The sequence below is a fragment of the Erpetoichthys calabaricus genome, chromosome 18, assembly GCF_900747795.2.
Source record: "Erpetoichthys calabaricus chromosome 18, fErpCal1.3, whole genome shotgun sequence".
NCBI classification, from domain to species: Eukaryota; Metazoa; Chordata; class Cladistia; order Polypteriformes; family Polypteridae; genus Erpetoichthys; species Erpetoichthys calabaricus.
Window position 1 is genome coordinate 33,277,188 of NC_041411.2, and position 25,547 is coordinate 33,302,734.

Consider the following 25,547-nt stretch of genomic DNA (forward strand, 5'->3'; position numbering starts at 1 on the left):
CAACCACAGTAAATAGCTTTTACTTACTTCCAATTTTGTGATGCTCTATTCTTCCAATAATTATGTTTTGTTTTTATAAAGGAGGGTCAGTTAAAAAGAGCATACAAATGTCTGAACATTACTGACGGTGAGAAACTATATTTAGAAATCAGCAACAGTCAATTTTTAGCATGTATGTTTACAAAATGGTTGTGTACAGAAAAAACAATGCAACACTTCATGAAGAAACCTACGTCTCTCTCGTATCCTTCACAACGGCAGTCTCAATGCAACTGCTTTCTCTACTTCTCCCTGTCTGTAGCTTCTCTGTTTCTCTCCATGTACAAGTTCCTTTTTTCTTTTTTTGTCATTTACCGACACAGTTCTTGGCTGTCCTGTTAATCCTGTTCCTTGTGACCTGGTCAGTGTTCAACCATAAGTAGTTTTGGGGTAAACGTATATTTAACTTTATTGCTGAAACATTGCGTTTATCTGATGCGTGTATCGTTTATAGCATAAATTCAGGGTACTGTATTAGGTCAATGTGCTCTTGGCTTCAGTCTACAGTACTACAATACCCATAATACGCCGCACCGCCTGACTCTTCTGATTGGAGGATCGTTCGGCGCATTTCCGGCAGCCGCTGTCAGTGTATCGGGAGAAAGTTTATCATTTAATCATGTAGAGAAGTGAAGCGATGATAAAAACGTAATGGAAACTGAAAAATGGATTTGATGCGCCTTTGAAACATTTTCCGCTGTAGTATGCTCCACGTCATCTAGCAGGTTTCAGGAAAATGAGCTGGAGGGCGCGCCTGTCTCGTATTTCAGAGACTATCGACACTACGGAGCCCAAGAAGGTGCCAGCCCAAAGATCGGAGGTTTGTCATACTGCAGCTGGAGATCGGGAGACTTACCAATCCTAAAATCAGAGCACGAAATTGTTACAGAATTAGTGCACGACGATGCCCACGTGTGCCAACGTCAGGATCTGAAGTGGGACGCGAGGAGAAAACGGCCACTTTGATGTTCTCTCTCACTTCCTCACCACGGCGGCTAAGGCTAGCGGCCCCGGTCCGCTGGGATCGGATCACTATGGATTATTAGGTTGCCAGGAGCGCGTAGCAGAGCCACGCACAGGCCGCTTCTTCGCCGATGCCCTTGTCGCGGTGAGACTGCAGTTGCGATGGATCCGCAGAGAGCGGAGCCGCTGGGCTCAGCCGAGCTCTCAATGCCCAGGGATCGACTGGCCTTACAGAAGAACAGTGTCTGTTCCCGGTCCTACTTTCTGGTTGTGATGGTGTTCGTGCATGTCTACATCATTAATGTGATCGCCCTTCTGCTCTATGTGCACTACAACAACGGACCCGGTGATAACAGCGGCCCTCTGAGTGATGTGACTAGCGCCGCCGAGCCGCCCGAAGTGGGCTCGCACACCCACCCGCCGCGCGCCCCCGAACCATCTGTGGTAAACAGGCATCTTCATCGAATGGAGGGCATCAGGGTGAGTATGAGGAGAGCAGATGGCACTGCCGCCACTGCTTCAACTGTGCCCGCGTTGCATTTTCCAGTAACCCTTTTCAAATATGCAGTGTTTTTAACCGTTTGGGAAAGATTTTACCTTTAACCTTGTGCTGTTTACTTTGATCTTTAGTTGTTTGTGCTGTTATTTTAACAAATATGTCCTTTTCAGCAAAAAGCAGTTGCAAACTGTCAAATGGTCCATGCCTATCCCACAGTCTCGGAGGGTTTCTTTCTTTCTTTCTTTCTTTCTTGGACACTTTTATACTACTACTACTACTTTTAATAACTGTAGTAATATTATTTGAATTTATTTCATTATTGTATCACACAAGCTGACACTAACTCTGTTTTGTCCCAACAATTCCTTTGTTTTAGTGGGCCATATTAAAATATCTGAATACTGTTGTCATTGGTCCATTCTCTGAATATGGTTTATCACATGAGATTCAATATTAATCTCTGGAGGGGATGGTGGTCCATCACAAAACGCTAACGGTGATTTAGATTTCACAAATCAATCAGGAAATACATGTTGAAATTGCGAGACATAACCCATGACAGTCAGTCAAGTCAGACAGGACCCATTGGCACATGGGGCATCCATAAGGGTTTTCCACAACAGGCAGTTTGCTGCATTTCTCCATTTCATGTCAGGCCACAACCTTTCAGATCTTTATTTTTTTCATCGATCTGTGCCATGTCTCTTTGAGGTGGCCTCTTCTGCACTTCCCTTGTTGTGTCCAGTATAATGCAACCTTAGGTAGAACTTATCTTAGGTATCTCTTCTTCATAACTGCTTGGAGTGGGTCTGCATTGGCTGATTGGAGCAGATCTTCATTATACGTCCCTTGATACGTCTGAGATATTTTGTCAAGAAAACTTCGAGGTGACAATATGATTCTCATCATTTTCCAGTATTTTCAGCAAGGACAAATACAAGGAAAACATACAGAGCTCCCATAGATGGCATCCAAAATGTAAATAGAGATGCATAAGGAAAAGGAAAAAAAATACAGCTGTCTTACCAGATTTGGTTAAGGATATTTTTTTTCTTTTCATTTTGATATCTATCTATCTGTCTGTCGGTCGGTCGGTCGGTCGGTCGGTCGGTCGGTCGGTCGGTCGGTCGGTCTTCAATCACCATTACTACCATGTTGAAGATTGGTAAGGTGACAGTGATTCCATTGTGATAATTGAGAAACTATATTGGGATGGATTTGTAAAGTGTAAATTAGTTCAGACAGAAGACTCAATTTAATTATATGTTAAGTTTCCACTATATGTATCACAGAGTTACATCGACCTAAGACTTTTTGCAATACTCAGATGCCAGTCCATCGCTGGCCGCACTTCTATATACACACATTTCAAACATCGGGAAATCTGAGTGACACGTGAAAACTCAACACATCGAGGCTGACATGTAGGAACTTGAATCCTGGTCTATGGAGCTGTAAGGAAGCTGAGCTAACCTCTCAGTCAAAGTGTCACCATTTAATTAAATAAATTCACATAATATTTTCAACGCTACTTTATTCATTTCATGGTCATGGGGTGTTGTAGCCTATCCTGGCAGCATATGGCAGGAAACAGTCCAGCACAGGGCACCATTCCATGACAGGTCCTATAGCAATTGCAAGCACACTGACTCAGGGCCAGTTTGGAGTTGCCAGTAAACTTAACAAGAGATTTTAAAGGAGAGCCCATGTAGACACACAAGTCAATATGGGATTTCAACCCAGGATGTTGGATCCATCAGACAGTAGCGCTATCCACTATGCCAAATGTTAATGTAAATGTAATATAGTTTAATATTTTTTGTTTACTCCAAAAAGTCTACAGAGCTCAGAGGTGAAAGATGATTGACAAGGTGCCATAATATTTCTGGTAATGAAAATGCTGCTGTAGTCACAACCATATAAGAAAGGAATGTGTATAAAATCTGCCATAAGGACTACAGTACACAGTACGTCAGAGACCCCTCCATAACCTCCTCTTATTTTCCTCTTTCTGTGCTGATGCACAATAACCAGGAGAGCACATTCTGAAAAAGAACAAGTGTAAATTTATGCAGCGCGTGATGGATGACTCAAGCAGTGTATATAATTTTAAAACCCGACTAATCTATTTCAAGGTTGTAGGGAGCTGTCAATTAGCCCCACAGCATTGGGTGCAAGGTTGAAACTAGCTCTGAACTGTAAAAATTCCCATAAAAACTGTATATTTTCACAGTAAAAATGTAATGCAATTAACGGTTTAAAATATTTTTAAACAGATAAACACCTGTATCTCTCCACTTGAGGAGTACTTTAGTTACCACTATGAATTGTTTTATTATGCAAGCATATTTTATCAATAATAGATGAAACTGGCATTCAATGATGCTGCATTAAAACACTGCTGAAGAATGACATTACAATACATTCACAAGATGAACTCAGAGACTTGTTATATTTGTATCACCATCTTAAATTAGTGCAAATAATAAATGATTATATTTGCTGGCCTTACACAGTCTTTCTTAACAATACTGACATAAGTCGTTTAGATGTCATATTAACATATTTAATTTTTGTTAAAGTAAAACAAGCATACCTTGAAAAGGAAGGATGCATAGTACTGGGTATTGTTGCATTTATTCACCTATCATAAGTTTATTTTATCCAAATGATCACCTTTTTATACTTAAAAAATATGGCTGTTTTCCCAATACATAGCTGTGTTTAATCGATACAAATTAAGATGAACAGACTCTTGAAATCTAATTATTCTGAGTGCTGTCCACTTGAGAAACAAGTCAGACAACGCACATGGCATCACATTCAGGTGCGCTCGGACCAAGTTAACTGATATGAAAGGTGGAGCAGTTCACATTTTTTATTTACTTCATCCAAGAGTTAGTTATTACATTTTTGATTATTAAATAGTTTTGTAAAAAAAATGAGTCACATTCAAAAGTAACACCTTTCTCTATGCTGGAAAAAATATTGCTCAGTCTCGAGGACTCAGACAACATTTCTGCAATATATAAAATTATTTTACAGTCCTTCCCTTTCAAAGATCCAAGAGGGCAATGGGAAAAGGATCTCTCACTCGACATATCAGAAAAAGGAGTGGAAAGTAGCAATGCAGAGAATTCACTCAAACTCCATATGCGCAAAGCATACAATTATTCAACTCAAAGATATATATTGAGCACATCTGTTTTGCTTGAAATTGTCCAAAATGTTTCCAGGGCAAGATCCAACCTGCGAACGCTGCAATCGAGCTCCAGCCTCACTGGGTCACACCAAATTAACATCATTTTGGACCAAAATCTTTAAGTGCCTTTCAGACAGTCTTGGGGTCACAATCCCACCTAATCCATTAACAACGGTGTTTGGTGTTCTTCCAGATGGGATTAAAATGGAGAAGGACAAACAAACTGTGATTACCTTCACTACACTATTGGCACTCAGACTTATTTTGCTAAACTGGAAGAATCCTAACTCTCCTCTTTTAAGTCAGTGCGTAACTGATGTTTTATATTATTTGAAATTGGAAAAAATTAAATTCTTACTTATAGGATCTGTGCAGAACTTTTTCAAAACTTGGCAGGATCTAATCAATAACATTTTAGAATAAGCTCTTAAAGCACTGAGGAAGCAGATTCTCTTCCCATTTCTTTTTCTTCTCCATTTATCTGTATCCACCTATTAAACTCATCAATTTATTTATTTTTACTATTTTTAAGTTTTATTCCGTTGGCCAGGCTCTCTTTCTCAGGGGTGGGAGTTGATTTGTTTTCAATCCTATTTTTTGTAAAAATGATCTATTTGTATGGAATGATTACAATGAAATGAATAAAATAAAAAAAAATGTAGTAGCGATAAAAGAATTCAGTTACTCGTGTTAGTAAACTACATTAAATACTTGCTCTTTAATAGCACTTTACAATGGAGTCAAAATTGGGCAAAGGTTTGTGGCGGCTCAAAAGATTTCATACACAGCAGACTCCAATTTCAGTGATATGAAAATGTCATCGACCGATGTGTGTTAGTCGTTAGTCTGTTAATGATTTTTCTTAAACATAACGTTTTTGAAAGTATATCCAATAGTGTAATACCCAATAATCCATCCATCCATCCATTTTCCACCCTGCTGAATCCGAACACAGAGTCACAGGGGTCTGCTGGAGCCAATCCCAGCCAGCACAGGGCGCAAGGCAGGAACAAATCCCCGGGCAGGGTGCCAGCCCACCGCAGGGCACACACACACACACACCAAGCACACACCAGGGACAATTTAGAATCGCCAATGCACCTAACCTGCATGTCTTTGGACTGTGGGAAGAAGCCCATGCAGACACGGGGAGAACATGCAAACTCCACGCAGGGAGGACCCGGGGAGCGAACCCAGATCTCCTTACTGCGCAGCGCTACCACTGCGCCACCGTGCCGCCCATTACCCAATAATTTAAAAATATTTGCTAATACAAAATGACAGATGCTAGAATAAAATCAATACTAGTATTGCCCTAGGAGAAAATGAGCTAAAATAAGCCCCTCATCTATCAATTGAGACTTTGGCCATGAGATTTTTTCAACTCCTGCCCTCTTCTCAACCATTTTCAACCACGCACATGGTCCTCTCACCTCTCATTCATGTGAAAGCTTTTGACAGACACAGTTCCTGCTCTCTCAGCTCTTATATATTTTAATGTTTTCCTCACTTTAAGATCCCAATTAACGAAGATGTATTATGTCCAAATCTTATTGAAGAATTTCATCACGAACAGTTATCAACAGAAAAAATGAGTACTAAGGCAATCCTAGCACCGAGAAGCGAGGAAGTCAAATGAATTAATGCCAAAAATGTCTAACAGTTACATGGCAGATTGGTGAAATGCATATCAATAGACAATACTGAAACAGTTGGTGGTGATCCCATACGGCAGAACCTCAAAGAGGCTGGCGCATAGCACAGGCCCAGGGGTTGGCGAGTGAAGCGAGAAGGGGGAAAAGCCCCCTAGTTTATTAAAAAAAACATAAACTTTGAGATGAACAACACGGTTCTGTATTGATTAACAGTGCTGCATCACCAATCTAGTAGCATCCAGGCTTTAAATCCTTTGCTGGTTCTAGGTGTGTTCATGGGTGGGCTGAGTGATGGGCTGGCACCCTGTCCATGGCCTTTTCCTGCCTGGCACCTTGTGCTGCCAGGACAGAGTCCTGCCCCATACCCCAACCCCCATTCCTGAACTGGATGGTTTAAAATTGTTGTGGTAACTTTTAATTTTTACAGAAACTGAAATACAATAGAACCTTTTAACGTTTTACTTATTTTATTTGAAACATTGGTTTGAAAGCACTTTTTTATCTCCACATGAATATTCAGATGATGTACTAGTGCACTTAGTGGCACAAAACCCTGAATGTTTTACATTTTGGAGTCAAATATCCACCAGCCTTCCCAGTTCCGGCTATTTTCATTAATCTTTTTCTTGTTAGCATGTGACTAAATGAAAGCCTTGCTCTTAACAGAGCCAGTCATGTTTAAGTTGATGTCCCAGCCGGGGTTAGTTAGTACCTGCTTTGAACCTAGAGTTGCTGGCGTTTGTCATTTTTTCCTGCTCATTCCCATATTGCAAGTGTCCAGTAAAGCCAAAAGATGAGATGCATGAGTGTTCAGTTGCACTTTGTGGAAATATAAGAGTCTCCAAAACACGACAGGACACTTGGGTGGGTGGATTCCGACTTTCCATAACTTTTTCCTAGGAATTTAGCTTGGTGGAATGTTTAAGTTCATCATTTTGCTTCTTCTATTTTAATCTCATTCTCTTATCTGCCACAAGTATGATCACAGATGTGAGTTGCTGGCAAGGGCCTGTCTTGTGTTTAAGCGCTAATTTCTTCACAGATGACTTGTATGTGAAGACAAATTCCAAAAATAAAGTGTGATTCCTTCATGGCCGAGTGTTCATTAGCTCAGAGAGTTACCAGACATAATTTCATTTTCATTTACGTCATCAAAGCACAACTTATTGGGGGGCAGATCCACCTTTGAGAATAAGAAATTGTTTTTTGCAACGCTACCAAAGATGCTGAGAACAGTGAATTTTATTTCTCTTTTTTTGGAATTGAAGACAACAGCTTTGCAGTTTGGTTCAGAGTTCAGCGATGAGTCTCTTCTTATCGCAGGGAATGCAGGATTGCTGATAAAGAGGCAGCCAGTCCAAGGCAATCATCTTCCCCCTCTCCAACAAATCATTTGACAATGTTTATTTCAGTCAGAGTGCCACTTGAAGCATTTGACAGACTCAAGCCACTGCGGCCCTGGCTTGGAGCCCATTGGTGAAAATCAGAATTTACCCGTTGCTGACACTTGTATGAGTCAGTGAAGAAGATGATATGCAGAACCACTGCAGCTGCACATGTGGTACAGGGTGAACAAACCTTTCAGGATTTGTGTACTTGTTGCAGTTTTATTTCCACTGTTTTAGACTCCTACACCCCATTTATTTTCTACCTAAATACATTCTAAGAGATGTTTAAAGACTCAAACTCATCCTTTTGTGCCTAGCAGGTAGTACCTCTTGGCACAACACCATGGAGATTTTGCTAGCTTTCATGATGGGTACTGCTGTGGTGCTTTAAACTTTTGGTATTTCTGTGTAATGATATTCCTGTTCTCTACAGGTGGGCCACGTCCAAAAGGTGCAGTTGACTCCTGGCAGAGTCCATGAGATGAAGACACTTAGCCTGAAGCCCCTGCTCTTTGGTGAGATTGCCATTCTGTACCTTTTAAAGCAGCAATTCCAAGTGATTTGTACTGAGGTTTCAGGATTAGACGTGGGTTATCCGGATGTATCAATCAATTCATATCACCGTCTGTCAGTAAGTTTACTCATTTTGATGTTAAACACCCATAGTCCTGAGGGTTGGCTTATTCAAGGAGGACAACAGGGAGGGGGAAAATGAAATGCACTTTTGTCAGTATTATATTAGAGATAAGTGTCTCGGAAGCAAAGTTTGGTTGATTATGCAAAGGGAATTTAATTGTCCAGGTGACTAGGAGATTCTGAATCCCTAGGAAGATGAGTGGCCAACTTTGTGCTGATCGTTGTGGGAGACTGATAAGGTGGCCCGGAAACACATTCCTACTAAAGGCAGAATTGGGTGCTACTGGGAGGTATGGGGGTGGAAAGATTACCTGATCATGTAGGTGCTTTCCTACTGGGAGATGTAATTCTACTGACAGGTTATATGAATGACTGGGAGAGGGCATTCTGCGGGGAAGGCTGAATGAGAAACTGAGGCATACCCCTTTAGAGAGATTGAAAGGACAACTAGAAGTCTGTTGATGCAGGAAAGAGGGAAGTAAACGTACTGGAAAATTCCGCCATAAGGGATGACAGACTAGACAACTGAGAGATATTAGGATGATAAATTAAGAAATTACAAAATGCTCTCCTGCGGGATGAATGAACAGGTGAATGGAAGGTGCTGTTTGTATTGAGTGATTCAGTGAAGGGATATGTGTATGCCTGAGGGAATTGCACTTTTGGAAATTTTCAATTGTGGAATTGTTGCTCCTAGTGGACTGAGTGGGAAACTGGAAGACACAAAAGTGTTAGGCTGCTGAACCAACAATGATACTGAGTGGGTGACTGGGAGATTTCTTACTACTGTACTTGAAGGCTTAATGGGCAAATAGGAGACACAGTCCCACTGGGAAGTTGAACTGAGCACTTTGGCAGATCTGTTCCACCAGAAGGTTGAATTGGGCACCAAGTGGCAATGTCCAGTTTGAAAGCTGAACTGGGTCCTGGGCGATAGTGTCTTACTTGGAGGTTAAATTAGGCACTGGGCAATACTGTCCCATTGGAAAGTTAAGTTGGGCACTGAGAATTACTGTTCTACTAGGAGGCTGAATTTGGCACCTGGTAATGCTGCCTCACCTGGATGTTATATTGGGTATGGTGTGATAGTGTCCAAATGACAGATTAAACTGGACTATTTGTAGGATAAATTGGGGTACTCTTCCTCAGTACTATCCCACTGCTAGCATCTCTAAGCTTCAGCAACAAGAAGTTGCTTATCTATTAGGAAGCTAAATAGGAGACTGGGAGATGCATTCTTATGTGGAGTATGGACAGTCCACATGAGTGACTACTGCCTATGCATGCTGTCATTGTACCCTAATGTCCTTGCTTACCTTTTCATTACCTAACTTTGGGTGCTGCAGTGCATCTGATATGTAAAGTGCTAAGCGCTGGTTTCTCACCCTGAAAGGTGCTCTCTTTAGTTTAGAGCAGTGGGCACTATGAAAGGTTATATAGCTAAATAAAGCCCCTCCTTAGCTTGCCTTTTTGGTTATTGAAAATTTACTTCTATCGTGGTCACTGACTCCGGCAGCGGTGCTGTTTCCACTTGCGTGTTGCTGCCATAAGATTCTTATCTCGACGGTGCCAGGAATAGGCTTTGTTAACCACAAGCCGGTCACCCTGTACCTTACCAGCTATGATATAAACACCAGACTGTGCCATTCGCATGAGATTCTGCACACAGGTAATGTCCAGGTCCAACCATCGCTGCAACTTTGGCCGAATCTCTCCCCGTAGCAGGGGACCATGCTTCAACACATCTATTCGTGCATCCATGTTGAATTGGGAAATGCTGGGTGAACTGAAGTTGCTCTTTGAGATTCTGATTTTCACTGCTGTAGAGAAAGGAAGTGAGAAGGTGAATAAGAGAGTGAGTGAGTGAACATTCTATAGAATTTCTATTTTTTATTTGTTTTGTTAAACTATAGTTGTTTATGAACCTTCCATCCATTTTCTGACCTGCAGTTCAGAATTGCAAAGATCCAGGACTTTTTCCAGTAACATTTTACTCAAGGAGGGAAACAATTCTTAATAGTGCACCAGTCCATCACAGAGCACACACACTCATGCAGACACAGGGTGTTCATACAGACTCCACACAAACAATACCCATGCCCAGAATCTGGAACCAGGATGTAGAATGTGTGATACAGCAGCGCTATCCCCTGGGTCACCTTGCCACCTGCTACTAAACCTAATTATATCAAATCAATATACTATATATATATACAATATACTCCCAGGAGCAGATACATTCCATGGAGTGTGGTTCTCTGAAGGATCTCTCAGACCTTTGCAAAGAGAGAAGTGGGTAGAACGTGAACCTCTCACCAAAGTCATTACTGCAGAAAGTGTCCAGGATTTCCTTCACCGATGCAGCTTCTCTCAGCTCACAGTCTCTGCAGCTTGCTCGTGGTATCACTGGAAAGAGAAAGAAACAGATGTTAGCCACTATTCATGAGACTCGTCCCTAGAACATATTAAGAGGTGAAGATGGTACCATTACTCATTTAGAACAATCTAAAGGAGAACAGGCCATTCATCCCAAAAAAACTTGTCAGTCCTATCAGCTTAATTCTTCAAAATCAGCATCAAGCTTAGTTTTGAACTTCTCTAAAGTCCTTCTGTCTGCCACACTACTTGGTAGCTTATTCCAAGTGTCAGTGGTGCTTTGTGTTAAGAAAAACTTCTTAATGTTTGTGCAAAGTTTACCCTTAACAAGTTTCCAACTGTCCCCCTGTGTTCTTGATGAGCTTAAAGTAACAGTCTCGATCCACTGGACTAACTCCCATCATAATTTAAACACTTCAATCGTGTCTCCTCTTAATCCATTTTTGCTTAAACTGTAAAGGCCTCAGCTCTTTTCATCTTTCCACTAAATTCATCCCCCATAGCCCTGGAATCAGCCTAGTCACTCTTCTCTGGACTTTTTGTAACCTAAAGATCAGAACTGCACACAGTACTCCAGATAAGCTCTAACCAGTGCGTTATAAATCTTGAGCACAACCTCCTTGGTCTTGTACTCATTGCTCTATATTTCCTGACATTCTGTTACCCTTCTTAATTGCTTCTGAACACTGTCTGGGTGTAGGTAGTGTTGAGTCCACCAGGACTCCTAAACCCTTCTCATAATGGGGACCTCCTGTTGTGTATTGAAACCTAACATTTTTACTTCCTACTTGTAATACTTTTACTTGCATTAAATCTCATCTGCCACAAGTCTGTATGCTGTTCATGTTCCTCTGTAATGACTCAATGGAGTCAAGATTATCAGTTTATCCACCTAGTGTGGCTGTCATCTGCAAACTTAACCAGCTTGTTATTTAAACTCCTGTCCAAATTGTTTACTTGATCAGTTGTAGCGTATTTCAGTATAATATGTGTTGAACACTAGCAAGATACAGTCCTTGGCACTTGTCATTAGATAGATAGATAGATAGATAGATAGATAGATAGATAGATAGATAGATAGATAGATAGATAGATAGATAGATAGATAGATAGATAGATAGATAGATAGATAGATAGATAGAACTCGATCGACCGACCGACCGACCGACCGAGCCGACCGACCGACCGATCCGACCGACCCGACCGACAGACAGACAGACAGACAGACAGACAGACAGACAGACAGACAGACAGACAGACAGATAGATAGATAGATAGATAGATAGATAGATAGATAGATAGATAGATAAACCACATTAGAGTGTCGTTTGGCCCATAGTTCAACTGCCACATGTGTCATATAAATTTTTGGTGTTTGGGTAACATTCTAGAAAGTTCATTCTGTATATCTGGACATAGTTTTTTTTTTTCCGATATGTTTCTTCACTCATCCAAGTGACTTCCTCAGTCTCAGTTGACTGCAGGTTTCTCCAGTCTTACTTTTGCTTGGATGAGTGATGAAACATATCGAAAAAAAAACTATGTCCAGATGAACAGAATCAACTTTCTCTAACTTGGTCATTGAGCATGCATCGAGAAATTTGGGTAACATCATTATAATCTGAGGTATGCAGAGCCATACTGTTATTTGCCTCTTATATATGTTCCCACCTTTTTACCAAGATTATTTATTTATTCTGGATTCCTTGTATATTTGTACACTTTTCATTTAACACAATCCAAACATGGATTTCCTACGTCTCAGGACAAGCAACCTTGCAAGTATGGCCACTTATCATTGATCCTCCACAACCTTACCGTGTCGGTTTGAAGATGTCTGGTTAGATATGGAGGAGATGCACATGAGGTGTTCTGCTGGGAACTTGTTGCAGTTTAGAATCTCCGGCCAGGGGTAGCCATAGCAGGCCATAATTGGAGCACAGCTGGACCTGACTGCCTCACAAAGACTGCGGCAGGGGTAGATTAACCTGGAGGAGAACACAATGAATTGATCAGGAGTATGCAGAGTAGACATTGTCTGCGCTGTGTCCAGTGCCAAACCCTCATCTTCTTCCATCAGCGCGTTGTAGTGAAAGCCCAACCAACTTCATAGTGTCTTTGTTGCACTTTTGCAACATATCTGAGGGGTGTTTTATGGAGTCACTTTCTTCCTGCTGCTCTCCACCATTTTAAAGAAACACAAAACCTTTATGCAGCCAAGCTTAGAGTAAAATTAGCACAAATTCATCTGCATTTTCTGTGAAGGATGTTAAGAGGCACCATGTTCCTTTGTGCTCCTCAATTCAACACTCTTTGAAGCAGAATCAGCTTTTAGATATGTTGACGGGTTGTGCTCTTATCTTCAAACTGGTGTCTGGACCACCTTACCAGTTTATCAATGGATCAGGAAGCATTGTGTCACCTAATCTGATGGCTAGTTTATGTGTCTGCACAGAAGTGGCTTTTCAGCATGGGCACTATGAAACTACACTCACAAGTTGTGACCCCAATCAACCAGTATCCTTATACAGACACAGCTTTACCACTTGACTCTTACATTAGCAGAGCATAACTAAGCCACAAAAAGTATACCTACGCAGAGGTAACAGCCATGCCTGGTAGTATACCTACATAGCAAAATCACCAGTGTTAAACTAACTCAGAGGTGTCAAACTCGGAGTCCAAGAGTGTCTAAAGGTTTTCATTCCAGCCACTTTCTCCATTAGTAAGTATCAGCAATTACTATTGTTAATGGAACATACTATGTTGCCTTGATTTTAGTTTGCTGGCATTTTAATTATTCCAGGCAGTGAAACAAAAATTAGACAACAGATGACAAGGCTAACTCAAATTCTATTTGCAACTACTGTATGTCTTTCATACTATATCTATCTCAATAAAATATTTTTAAAAAAGTGAAAGTTTGTGGTCTGAAAAACATTTGAATAATCTTAGAAAAAAAGAAAAATAGTTTTGGAAATGACTGATATGGCAGAATGAGAACACCAACAAGCCATTGCATTAAACAATTGGTTTCATTAACAACTAAATAGGAGACAAAGACCCCTGGGTTAGCTGGCCATCTGTTGGCTTACTCTGCATCTCTTTATTATTTGGCTTCTGGCAAAGGAAGACAAATAATTAAGCAAATCAATTGGAATTAAGGCAAAAGATGTCTGTTAGATTAGCAGCAGTAACTGGTTACTAATTCAGAAGGTATCTGGAGTGAAAACCAGCAGCCACTGCAGCCCTTCAGGATCTGAGCTTGACACCCCTGTTATAAAGTAATTCTGTTCATTTAACACTTGGCAGTTGTGCTGATTAGGACATGGCATAGCATTGCCGCGCTGTGATCAGTATGCATACACATAAGCAGAGAAACATCTTTAGTCTTTAAACTGTCCGCTCATTTGTATGAAGCAGAACAGCACAGGGTCTAACAGTAACAATTATATAAGGGAAATATGAGGAACTGGTATGAAAATTAAAAAGTTACAATAACTCAATTGCTGACATCCTTTTCAATTATTCTAATTCATTTGATTGGAAGAACTTCACTCACATTGCAGTGAAATTAGACTCAACCTTCAATAAATTACCAGCACTCTCATGGCAACCCTAACCCTAACCCTAACCAAAGAATGATGATCTTCATTGCTTTTAAAAAGGTCACTTTCAGTCTTTGCTCCTTAGTGAGCATGCAGATGACTAGAGAACTCTTTTTGAGACCATCAGAAAAACGATTATCTCCAAACATAAAAGTGCAAAATTTCCCCATGTTATTAAGAAATATGCTGCCTGTGGAACTGTCAAAAATCTCCCATGATGTGGCAAAAAGTCTTTGCAGGTTAGTGCAAACTGTTGAAAAACACGGCAGAAAACATTCAAAGAGTTTAAAGTTGACCTGGAATGATCTGGAGTGGTGGTTGATACCATATGTCACACACTAAACAGTGAAGTCCAAGGAGGACCGCACTGTTGAAAGACAAACATAAATAGGCATGCCTGATCTTTGCTCAGACCTACCTAGAGAAACCAAAGTTTTTTGGGAAAATGTGTGCAATGGTGAAACTAGAATTGAGTTCTTTGACAAAGCACACCTTTGACCTGTTTTTGGCTACAAAATGAAGCTTATAAAGAGTTTCTCCTACTTGGTGGAGGTTCCATAATATGATGAGACTGCTTGCTGTGTCTGGTCATAAATGTCTTGAACTTATTACAGTTGAGAAATTCTACAAATTTGTCAGTTTTTCAGAAGATATTGTACACGACACATCTAACTTGAACTGCCCTGCTTGGCACTGAACAATATGCCACTCTGTCCAGTACACATGACTAAAGGTGGCTTCACAGGGTGGTTCTTTGCCTTTATGCTTACGTACTGTAACTTTATACTCTCATCAGTGTATCTTCAGAGAAGTGGCTTGCCCACCTCAGCACTCTACCCTTTGGACTGGTGTGTTGGTATACTCGTAGCTTTCTCACTTGATACTGTGGCCTTGGACTGCAATCACATGATTTCAATTCTGATCAGTATGCCTATTTAGAGGTGGCTGGCAAGGCTTTTCAAGGTAGGATCCTACTCTGTTTGGCATGCCAAAACAAAGCTGCTTTCATCATATTGGCCCTGCACTACTTGGCAGACAGTATGACTTGACTAGATTGGTAAATCTCCACATTGCTGACTGCCTACTCCACACTGTATCCAAGGACTTGCATAATGTAAGCACGGCTTAGCACTATATCTATGGAATCCCCCAATGTGACTACACCGGCACAATGTTGGCTGACTCAACTCTTTGCTGTACCCCTAGAGCGGTATATTGTGATTTCTCTTGTACCAGTGTGGCAGCATAGAGGTGGTTTAACCAGTCTGCCTTTGTAGCCCTGAGCTGACAAAACATGATCACACTTGATTAGTTTGCTTACACAGAGGTAGCTACCCAATTGGCACTGAACCCATGTTACTTTAACACTCTGGGTCGGTATTCACTCACAGAGATTACTGCCCTGTTTCTCACTGTGCTATGATTAGTATGCCTCACTAGAAGTAGCAGACCACACTTGGAAATGCACACCTTAAGACAGGACGAAGAATATTTCAAGAGTATTCTTTACTGCCCCTGAATTTCTCTTCTTCTTGAAGAACCTTTTACTGCCCATACTGAGTTTGTCCCATGCGGTAACAGATCCTCAAGACAGGAGCTCTTTGCTGTCCCCATAATGTGCTGAAAGAACATAACAGTATTTCAACTTTTTTAAAATAAATAAATAAAAGTAGTGCTTACCTGTCAAGGCAGATTGGGGCAAAAAGAGAACATAGGAAGATTCTAGCATGTGGGTGGCACTCTCTAGCCAGCAGAGGGAGCCAGCTGGCAGCCTGCTGTGTCACCTCCCCCAGTGTGTCGTGCTCTAGCAGGTTGGGGAGGCGCATCTCGGTGTAGCCGATGTCCTGGCAGAGCACCATGCCTGGAGGAATGGGTACGCAGCGTGTGGAGCTGCCCAGGTCCCAGGAGTTCCTTGGCCGTGCTGCTTCCAGTTCCAGCAATAAGCTCAACAGGGCCGTCCACAAGAGGAGCATACTGCCTAGGATCAGGGGGAGCCAGTGAACATGAGGGAGACAGCTGCTGCCTATGGGCTGACAGGCCGTTCAGGTGCACTTATAGGTTAGGGGTGGAGCTAAAGCTTTGACAGCGCCTCCCACCACCTCCACTCCTTTCCTCAGTCTCCCAGCAGGGTGCGGAGCTACAGCCTCCGTGCTCCTTTTTTTTATTTTCCACTGTCCCTATTCCTTTGATTTTCTTTGAAAGCCAGCAGAGGGTTCTGCCAGAGGAAATTAAAGCCGCTCATGGAAAGCAAATCATTAAACATCGCCTACTCGGACTGTGAAATTCCAATAATTTTGGCACAGACATTATGGTCAAAAACAGCTACAGATGCATCCCGGAATTACTGGTGGTTTTTACTCATATCCCTTGTTGTTGACAAGAAAAAAGAAAAGTACAGTTCTGGTGGTCAGTGGTGGCCAGTGCAGCATGATCTGATGTTCAAGTGAAGACTGTGTGCTGCCTCCAATTCTTTATTTGAAGGATGTAGACAAGTTCCTTCCCTTTTGTTTCTCCGGAGCTGGGACACTGGTAGGGGGTTGGCTTCATGATGGGAAACCGAAAGTCTTTCTTTTCTTTTCAATGACACTAGTGAGAGTCACTTTGCAAGTGAATGGCAGGGGTGTCACAGAGCTCCCGGTAAAACAAAGATGACCATCTCCTGCTCATTCTTACTGCTTTTCAGGTGAGAGGCTTGCCCTCTGTTAGCATGCCAGCACCATAGGAGCCTATTTAACTGTAAAGCTTCCTGCTGCAATTTGACCATTTAAGAGCCACGGAGAAATGCTTGGGAATTTTATGACAATAATAGCATCAATCTGGCCTAGTAGGTAGTGCTGCTACCTCCCTAGCTTTAGACACCAACTTTGAAATGCCAGATGGGATACACTCTGTGTGTTGTTTGCATGCTCTCCCTCTATCTGCCTAGGTTTTCCTACCAAATACGAATGAGTGTTAGTGTGCCCTGTGATGGACTGGCATCCTTCGCAGAATGCTGGTCTCATGACCGTGAAATGGATAAGCAGGTTAGAAGATAGATAGATAGATAGATAGATAGATAGATAGATAGATAGATAGATAGATAGACAGACAGGACAGACAGACAGACAGACAGACAGACAGACAGACAGACAGACAGACAGACAGACAGACAGACAGATAGATAGATAGATAGATAGATAGATAGATAGATAGATAGATAGATAGATAGATAGATAGATAGATAATGCGGGCGCTGCATTGGTCTGTCGTGGTGAAAAAGGAGCTGAGCCGCAAGGCGAAGCTCTCAATTTACCAGTTGATCTATGTTCCTACCCTCACCTATGGTCATGAGCTATGGGTAGTGACTGAAAGAACAAGATCGCGAATACAAGCGGCTGAAATGAGTTTCTTCTGCAGGGTGTCAGGGCTTTCCCTTAAAGATAGGGTGAGAAGCTCAGTCATCCGGGAGGGGCTCAGAGTAGAGCCGTTGCTCCTCCGCATAGAGAGGAGTCAAATGAGGTGGCTCCGGCATCTGATCAGGATGCCTCCTGGACGCCTCCCTGGTGAGGTGTTCCGGGCACGTCTAACCGGGAGGAGGCCCCGGGGAAGACCCAGGACACGCTGGAGGGACTATGTCTCTCGACTGGCCTGGGAACGCCTTGGGGATTCTCCCGGAAGAGCTAGAAGAAGTGGCTGGGGAGAGGGAAGTCTGGACATCTCTGCTCAAGCTGCTGCCCCCCGCGCCCCGACCTCCGATAAGCGGGAGACAATGGATGGATTGATGGATGGATGGATAGATAGATAGATAGATAGATAGATAATCAATATACAGTGACTTCAGAAAATATTCAGACCTTTTCATTTATTACATATTTTGTTATGTTGCAGCCTTATGCTAAAATCATTTAAATTCATTTTCCACCACATCAAGCAACACTCAGTTCTCCAGAATGACAAAGTGAAAGCAAGATTTTAGGAACTTTTGCAAATTTATTAAAAATAAAAAATTGAAATATGACATTGACACAAGTGTTCACACAGTTCACTCAGTACTTTGTTGAAGCACCTTTAGTGGTGATTCTTGGGTCTGACACGACAAACTTCGCACCCCTGGACTTTGGGGATTTTCTGTCATTCCTCTCTGTAGATCCACTCAGGTTCTGTCAGGTTAGATGGACACTGTCAATGGACAACTATTTTCAAGTCTCTCAAAAGATGTTCGATTGGGTCCCAGTCTGGGCTCTGGCTGGGACACTCAAGAACATTCCCAGAGTTGACCCTAAACCGCCCCTGTTTTGTCTTTACTCTGTGCTTAGTTAGGGTTATAGTCCTGTTCTTTCTAGAGCGCTCTGGAGTAGGTTGTCATTAAGAATATATCTGTACTTTGCTCCGTGTATCTTTCTCTCAGCCATGACTAGTCTCCCAGTCCCTGCCACTGAAAACCAACCCAATAGCACAGTGCTTCACTGTTGGAAAGGTATTGTACAGTTGTGCCTGGTTTTCTCCAGAGGTGATGCCTAGAATTTAGGCCAAACAGTTCAATCTTGGCTTCATCAGACCAGAGAATCTTGTTTCTCATAGTCTGAGATTCCTTTAAGTGTCTTTTTATAAAGTCCAAATGGGCTTTCATGTATCATTTTCATATGTATTCATAAAGTCCAGTGTTGCAGTGATGGCTTCATCTCCACAAAGGTTCTCTGGACTCAGCCAGAAAGATCACTGGGTTCCTAGTCCCCTGTCTTCCCATGGATCTTCTCCCAGGATTGCTTAATTTGGCTAGTTCTAGGAAGACTTATGCCTGATCCAAACGTCTTCCATTTAAAAATTATGGAGGCTGCAGTCTACTTTTCTAGTCTTCCTCAGGTCTGTGGTTCAACACATTTCTGACTCTAAGCTCTACAGACCATTTCTTTGACCTCATAGCTTGGTTTTCGCTCTGAAAAACATTGTCAACTGTGGGACCTTCTATAGACAGGTGCGTGCCTCTCCTACTCATGCGAAGACAATTGACTTAACTGCAGGTAAACTCCACACAAGGTGTAGAAACATCTCAATGATGATCAATATTTGTGTCAAGGTGATATTTCAGGTTTTATTTTTAATAAATTTGAAAACATTTAATTTTTCATGATTTCAAGGTTTTAGCACACTGCTGCAATATAGCAAAAATGTGTAAACATTGAAGGGGTTTGAAGACATCTGGAATCCACTGTATGCTTAGTATCTTGACTGTGCAGCCTTCTATACAGTAAGTCAGTCTTTACTAGTTACTCCTGTCTTGTCGGTGCTGTGCATCCTGTGGCCTGCAGATCAGTATTGGATTTGTCTGGACATGGATTCTCCAAGGTCCTGGATGCATTGTGCAGGAACGTTGTACCATGTAGAAATGATCATGTTGTGCAACTGGTGCCAGCAGCCCTTTCCACCTCATCCCAAAGATGCCAATTAGGACTAAGATCTGGGGACAGTGCAGACCACTGAAGTAGTGAAAGCTTGGTGTCATGTTCTCAGACGTAGTACATTATCATGCAGGAAGCAGCCATATAATTGTAAATAAACTGTATCCATGAAAGAATTAATTGGTTAGCAACGGTATTTAGATAGATACACCTTCCCATTCAAACATTCCTGAGTGGGGATCAGGAAATCTAATGTGTGCCTGGAAGACATTGCCCTCATAGTCACACTGCCACCACCAGTCAGTAGTGTTGGCACCAAACAGAATGGTTCCATGACCAGGTTGTTTGTGTTCAAATTCTGATCCTTCATTTATCATAGTGTAAAAAGGACCTGAATCATCCAACCAAGCAACTTTTTTCCAGTGCAGCACAGTCCAGTTTTAATAATTCTGATTTGTTTTTTCCCCAGTAGTGTTGGCACTCAACATGGCCCATTCCAGACAAAGTTTTATAAGTGGTGTGTCCTGAAATGATATCCTTCTCACCAGTGTTGAGATGGGATCAAGTGATCTGCCTGTTATGGCACGTCGATTTTGTTTGTATAATTCTCACAATTCTTGTTTGACTCCACTGATGCACAAGCTGTTTTTGTCCTATCACTGGTAGTTTTTTGCTTTTTGCACCATTTTCAGCAAACCTTTGAGGCAACGTGTTGTGTCAGTGCAATTTCCCATCCACCCGAAACTGTTGTGTGGTAAAAAGCTGTTATTGGAGATGACGGAACCAACATGCCTAGCATCAACTATCATGCCATATTCATTTATTGTGTAAAAGAGTTTACGAAAGGTACTTTTTTATATTGGTGGACAAGATAATACTGGCAATGCATAAATTGTTAGTCTTGATTTACATGTTGTGAAAGATAGAGGGAGCCACAGAGCCCCAAACCCCAAACACAAAAGCACAAACAAAAGTCCCAGGTTGGAATATTTGATTTATTATACGAAAATACTTTGCCAAGTTATTCAAGGTTACACAATCGAAATGCAGTTCTCTCTTCTCTCATTTCTCCTTTCTTTTTCCGTCCACCTCCCTCCAGCGAGTGTTGCTTTCCTTCCTCCCAGCTCTGACTCGCTGTCAGACTTGGGAGTACTTCTGGTGCCAGGGCTTAGCCCAGTGGAAATACAAAAAAGTAGGGATCCTTCCTATGGGACTGCCATTCCCAAAGTGCCCTGTGGGTATCTGTAAAGGTGCCATAACCCGTGGGTGTTGCCACCTGGTGGTCTAGATGAAAATATAACCCAAGTGATCTGTTTTCCCCTGTCCTTTCACTATACTGGCTACCCAGCCAGGTAACAATCCCTGTACAGTCTTGGCCGGGATGCAAGACCATCTCTTACAGTGTACACCCCACAGTACCTGATGCTCTGCGTAAGAAAGGACAGAGCCGGTTATACTTCCTTAGAAGGCTGGCGTCCTTCAACATCTGCAATAAGATGCTGCAGATGTTCTATCAGATGGTTGTGGTGAGCACCCTCTTCTACGCGGTGGTGTGCTGGGGAGGCAGCATTAAGAAGAAGGACGCCTCACGCCTGGACAAACTGGTGAGGAAGGCAGGCTCTATTGTTGGCATGGAGCTGGATAGCTTGACATCTGTGGAAGAGCGATGGGCGCTCAGCAGGCTCCTATCAATCATGGAGAATCCACTGCATCCACTAAACAGTGTCATCTCCAGACAGAGGAGCAGCTTCAGCGACAGACTGCTGTCACTGTCCTGCTCCACTGACAGACTGAGGAGATCGTTCCTCCCCCAAACTATGCGACTCTTCAATTCCACCTGGGGGGTAAATGTTAACATTATACAAAGTTATTGTCTGTTTTTACCTGCATTTTTATTACTCTTTAATTTAATATTGTTTTTTGTATCAGTATGCTGCTACTGGAGTATGTGAAATCCCCTTTGGGATAAATAAAGTATCTATCTATCTATCTATCTATCTATCTATCTATCTATCTATCTATCTATCTATCTATCTATCTATCTATCTATCTATCTATCTATCTATCTATCTATCTATCTATCTATCTATCTATCTATCTATCTATCTATCTATCTATCTATCTATCTATGTGACATTTTCTCATCACAGACCATTGTCTGTCACTGCCCTTGCCAGGTCACAAATCAAATACAAAGTAAGAATACCTCAACAGAAGCCCAAGGCCTATCGCTGCCCTTGGCTCACTTTCCCTAAAAGGGTTACACTTCACAATACCTTAGCAAAGGCCAAGAGCTGCACTTCTGCTGGAATTCCATCCAGACAGCTTCCTTTGAAAGGACTGCACAAATATTCTAACAGATCCCGAGGACTTGCTTGAAAGCCTTCCCTTGCTGAGTCACCTCCAGTCCGTACTCGAATTGCTACTCCTGAAAGAACTTAAACCTAAATGAACAAAATTCATAATATTAACACTCACTAGTCATTGCTAAATGTCGGTATCATCAAGACAACTTCAGCAAAGCAATACTCAAATTGTATTTTTACCATTATTTTTGGGTATTTGTGAACAACAGGCATAAATGTCTGATATGAAAAATATACAGTCTGAACGATTCAAATCAGGTGGCTATAGCTTTAGTTGTTGCAATCGTTGTCTCTTAAAGTCCAGGTGTGATGCTTGTAACTGTTGGTACACATGTAAAATCTGATTGAGTTGTCTTCTGTCTGTGGCAATTGTGATGTCCTTGAAAACGTTTTCAGAATTCTGTCCTTTCAAGGGTGCTTTCTGCCCCTTATTCGCAAGCTGAGCTTCATGCTTTAGAACGTCTTCATTAATCAAGCTGTGTGAGTGGATTATGGCCCTTATAGGCCAGAACTTTATGTGGCTGTCCATTGCTCTTTCCACCTCCACTTTACCGTCTTCCATGACTATAAGAACCCTTTTCTACACTAATGTCTTCATATTCCTTTACTATTTTACTCTGTCAAGAGAGTTTTTACAATGGACCTAAAAATGCCAACTACAGTAACTTGTCTTCTTCCCTCATCATCTGAAAATGCTGGGGTCTGAGCTGGGTCAGTCTCACTAACAGCTTCTATTTATGGTGTTAACAAGTTGGAGCAGTCCCAGAGCATTTAGCTTTGTCATTAATTGAGGATTTACTCAGTGGTCTCGGCTGCCGTCAGGAAGCACACACACCGGATCAGTACAATGGCAGGCGTGGGCTGAGAAGTGAGCTGCTTATCTGTCTGTTTAGAGTTACACCACAGCTTGAGAGGTCTAGGTTACTGCTGGGGGCATGGGGTCTTAAAGAGAGCAGGAGTGATTTTGGGTTTATTATAGATCTGGGGACTAGAGTGCAGGAGATCTGAGAGAATTAGGGGTGCAGGAGCTGTTGTAAAGCTGAAAGAACTAGGCTTAGGTGTAAGGTTCTCTGTGAGAACTAGGGGGTACTGGAGGTGAAACAGTGTACACCTAATGGATGCAAGCTGTCAAATACATTTAGCATCGCCAGGTCTCGTACATTGGGGTGGGCACAACAGCCTAAATACAGCGCAATTGGTGTTCAGGGGCTATCATGTAACTATAAAGGAGTAGAGGAGCTCGGATGTCTTGAACTCGGGAGTGAATTGTAGGGGCTCAGTGAGAACTGAAGGTGCTGGTGGCCAAATGAACTTGGGGGATGTTGGTTTTCCCATCAGACTAGAGGTATGCCAGTTCATTTGTAAATTTGGACATGCAGGAGCCAGGATACGGTAGAAACGGGGTGATGTCTGTGAGGTGTGTAGAAGTTCAGATATTGTAGGCCTTGGAACTGAGAGGGGGAGTGGATTGGCGGGGGCTTAGTGAAGATTGGATGGTGCTGGAGATGAAATATAACTGGGCGATTTAGGGTCTCAGATAGAAATGCTACAAAGTCATGTGTCACATATTTGGACGGAAAAGAGATGCAAGTCCTTAGGTACAACCAAATGAGGTGAGGACATACTTCTAATTTCAAATACTGTGGTAGAGTGTGAGTTGTAGGGTCTCAGATAGGACTGGGAGGATGACAGGTTTCATAGGCAGGAGTTTGGATGCAGTAGAGTTGAAGTGGTTCAGCTTGCAGTTTGGAGGGATTGTATGAAATTTGGTGTTTCCTGGTGGTCATATATGACGGGGGCAATTAGGGGGGTCTCAAACAAGCATTGGAATAATGCTGAATCTCACACATGAGTGAAAAAAATGTAGTTCAAATAAGACCAGAGGTGCAAGAACTGTAAGAAAGTTTGAGAAGGGTCTAGAAGCTAAAATAAAATAGAACTGTCGAAACAACTGGTAATACAGAAAATGAAATACAGTGAAGCAGTAAACCTGGTGGGTCTTGGGGCAGTGGTGGTGGGGGAAGATTGCAGGGGGTCAGTCAGATCTGGAAGGGCCTGACGATCAAAAAGTACTGAGGTATTAAAGTTCTCTTTCAAGTTTAGATGGGAGACACGAAGAAGCTCAGATAGAATAGAAGTAAGGAGATTTGTAGGGTCTCTGTGAAAACTGGGACATACTAGTAATTATCGTCATTAAGTTTCTAACTCCTCAAATTGTAATACTTTATATTACAATAGGGAGCCACTTCAACCAGCATCATTGTGCAGCATCCACTTAAAAGATAAGATGGCGGCCATTTTTGTGCCAATACACTCACCACATAGTCCTGTTTAAATTTGGGTCGGGGACATGAAGAAGCTCAGATACAGAGCTCACTGATAACTGGGAGCATAGGAACTTATATAGAATTAGAGAGATGGAAAATTCCTTAAAGATTTGGATAGGGAACATGCATGAACTCGGATGGAGAAGAACTGAGCAGTGGTGGGTTTTTGGAACTCACATAAGAACTAGTAGTGCAGGAGGTCAGATCCTTGATGTGCTGTTGATTGCTGATTTACAGTAAGGACAACATACTGTTATTTCCTCTCCATTTACTTCTCTATCATAGCTGCTGTTTCTAATGTGATACTGGGAAGTGTTTCCACTCTTGTTTAAGCTCTTAAATGGATTACCTGAGGTGATAATTGGAGATGCTTTCCCTCTTATTTATTTCATAACAGAGGTGTCCCACACATTCTTCTGTATTCATTCCAGCTTTTCTCATCTCCTATGTGGATGTCATTTTTATTTATTTTTTTCATCAGAGATCCCAGGCTTTTTGTCAGAGGAGGAGTGTCGTCTCATCATTCACTTGGCCAAACTAAAAGGCCTGCAGGAGAGCCAGGTGATGATTCCTGAGGGAGGCGATGAATTGGCTGAACAGTTGCAGATTAGCCAGGAGGAAATATTTCACCTGCTTGACCACAACCGGGACGGGCAACTGCAGCTGAAAGAGGTGACTGTCCTGAGTGTTTGTGATATGCACAGTCCTGTAGGATCTTAAAGACAATGGTAATAAGTGGAGCAGATAAGATGCATATAGCATCATATCAATAACTTTGGCGTCTATTGAAATAATGCACAACTACTACGTAATGATTAATTGTATCTTTTATAAGATGATAGGATATATAGGATTGTAGGTCATTACTGTTATGTGGAAAGACTAGAGTACAATGAAATTCTTACTTGAGTGGCAAATCAAAATGCAACACATCGCCACTCTCCAGCATTCGGATTATTGAGTACAGCTGCTTTATCTCAAACCGTCTCTCTTTCTTACCTGAAAAATGTCAGCTTTTAAGAAAGGCCATGTCAAGCTTTACCAAATGTTTTTTGTACAGCAAGCAATATTACAAGAGCCCTTGCAAAGCTAAAAGAATTCTATACAACT

At 41.9% G+C, this 25,547-nt stretch overlaps 2 protein-coding genes across 2 annotated transcripts in view; one reads left to right on the forward strand and one right to left on the reverse strand.

Annotated features, from left to right (window-relative positions):
* Nucleotides 1–568: 568 nt before the first annotated feature.
* The window catches only part of LOC114668486 (transmembrane prolyl 4-hydroxylase-like), a 38,847-nt gene continuing 13,868 nt past the window's right edge, over nucleotides 569–25,547 (forward strand). Inside the window, exons 1-3 of the mRNA XM_028824257.2 lie at nucleotides 569–1,482; nucleotides 8,180–8,261; nucleotides 24,919–25,109. Coding sequence (XP_028680090.1) covers nucleotides 1,165–1,482; nucleotides 8,180–8,261; nucleotides 24,919–25,109 — 591 coding nt within the window. The 5' untranslated portion in view covers nucleotides 569–1,164. The remainder of the gene's footprint in view (nucleotides 1,483–8,179; nucleotides 8,262–24,918; nucleotides 25,110–25,547) is intronic.
* LOC114668487 (secreted frizzled-related protein 5) lies at nucleotides 8,523–16,620 on the reverse strand. The gene is made up of 4 exons (XM_028824258.2): nucleotides 16,047–16,620; nucleotides 12,577–12,746; nucleotides 10,699–10,788; nucleotides 8,523–10,202 (listed from the first exon to the last, which is right to left on the reverse strand). The coding sequence occupies exons 1-4, from the start codon at nucleotides 16,337–16,339 to the stop codon at nucleotides 9,883–9,885; spliced, it is 873 nt and encodes a 290-aa protein (XP_028680091.1). The 5' UTR covers nucleotides 16,340–16,620; the 3' UTR covers nucleotides 8,523–9,882.

What these genes read in the sequence shown, in the direction of transcription:
- LOC114668487 (XM_028824258.2), bottom strand. Translation starts at nt 16,339, where the DNA reads ATGCTCCTCTTGTGGACGGCCCTGTTGAGCTTATTGCTGGAACTGGAA. An exon ending in GCCCCAATCTGCCTTGACAG is followed by an intron (nt 12,747 to 16,046) that starts GTAAGCACTACT and finishes GTTCTCCTCCAG; the next exon opens with GTTAATCTACCCCTGCCGCA. An exon ending in TTTCTGCAGTAATGACTTTG is followed by an intron (nt 10,203 to 10,698) that starts GTGAGAGGTTCA and finishes CTTTCTCTACAG; the next exon opens with CAGTGAAAATCAGAATCTCA.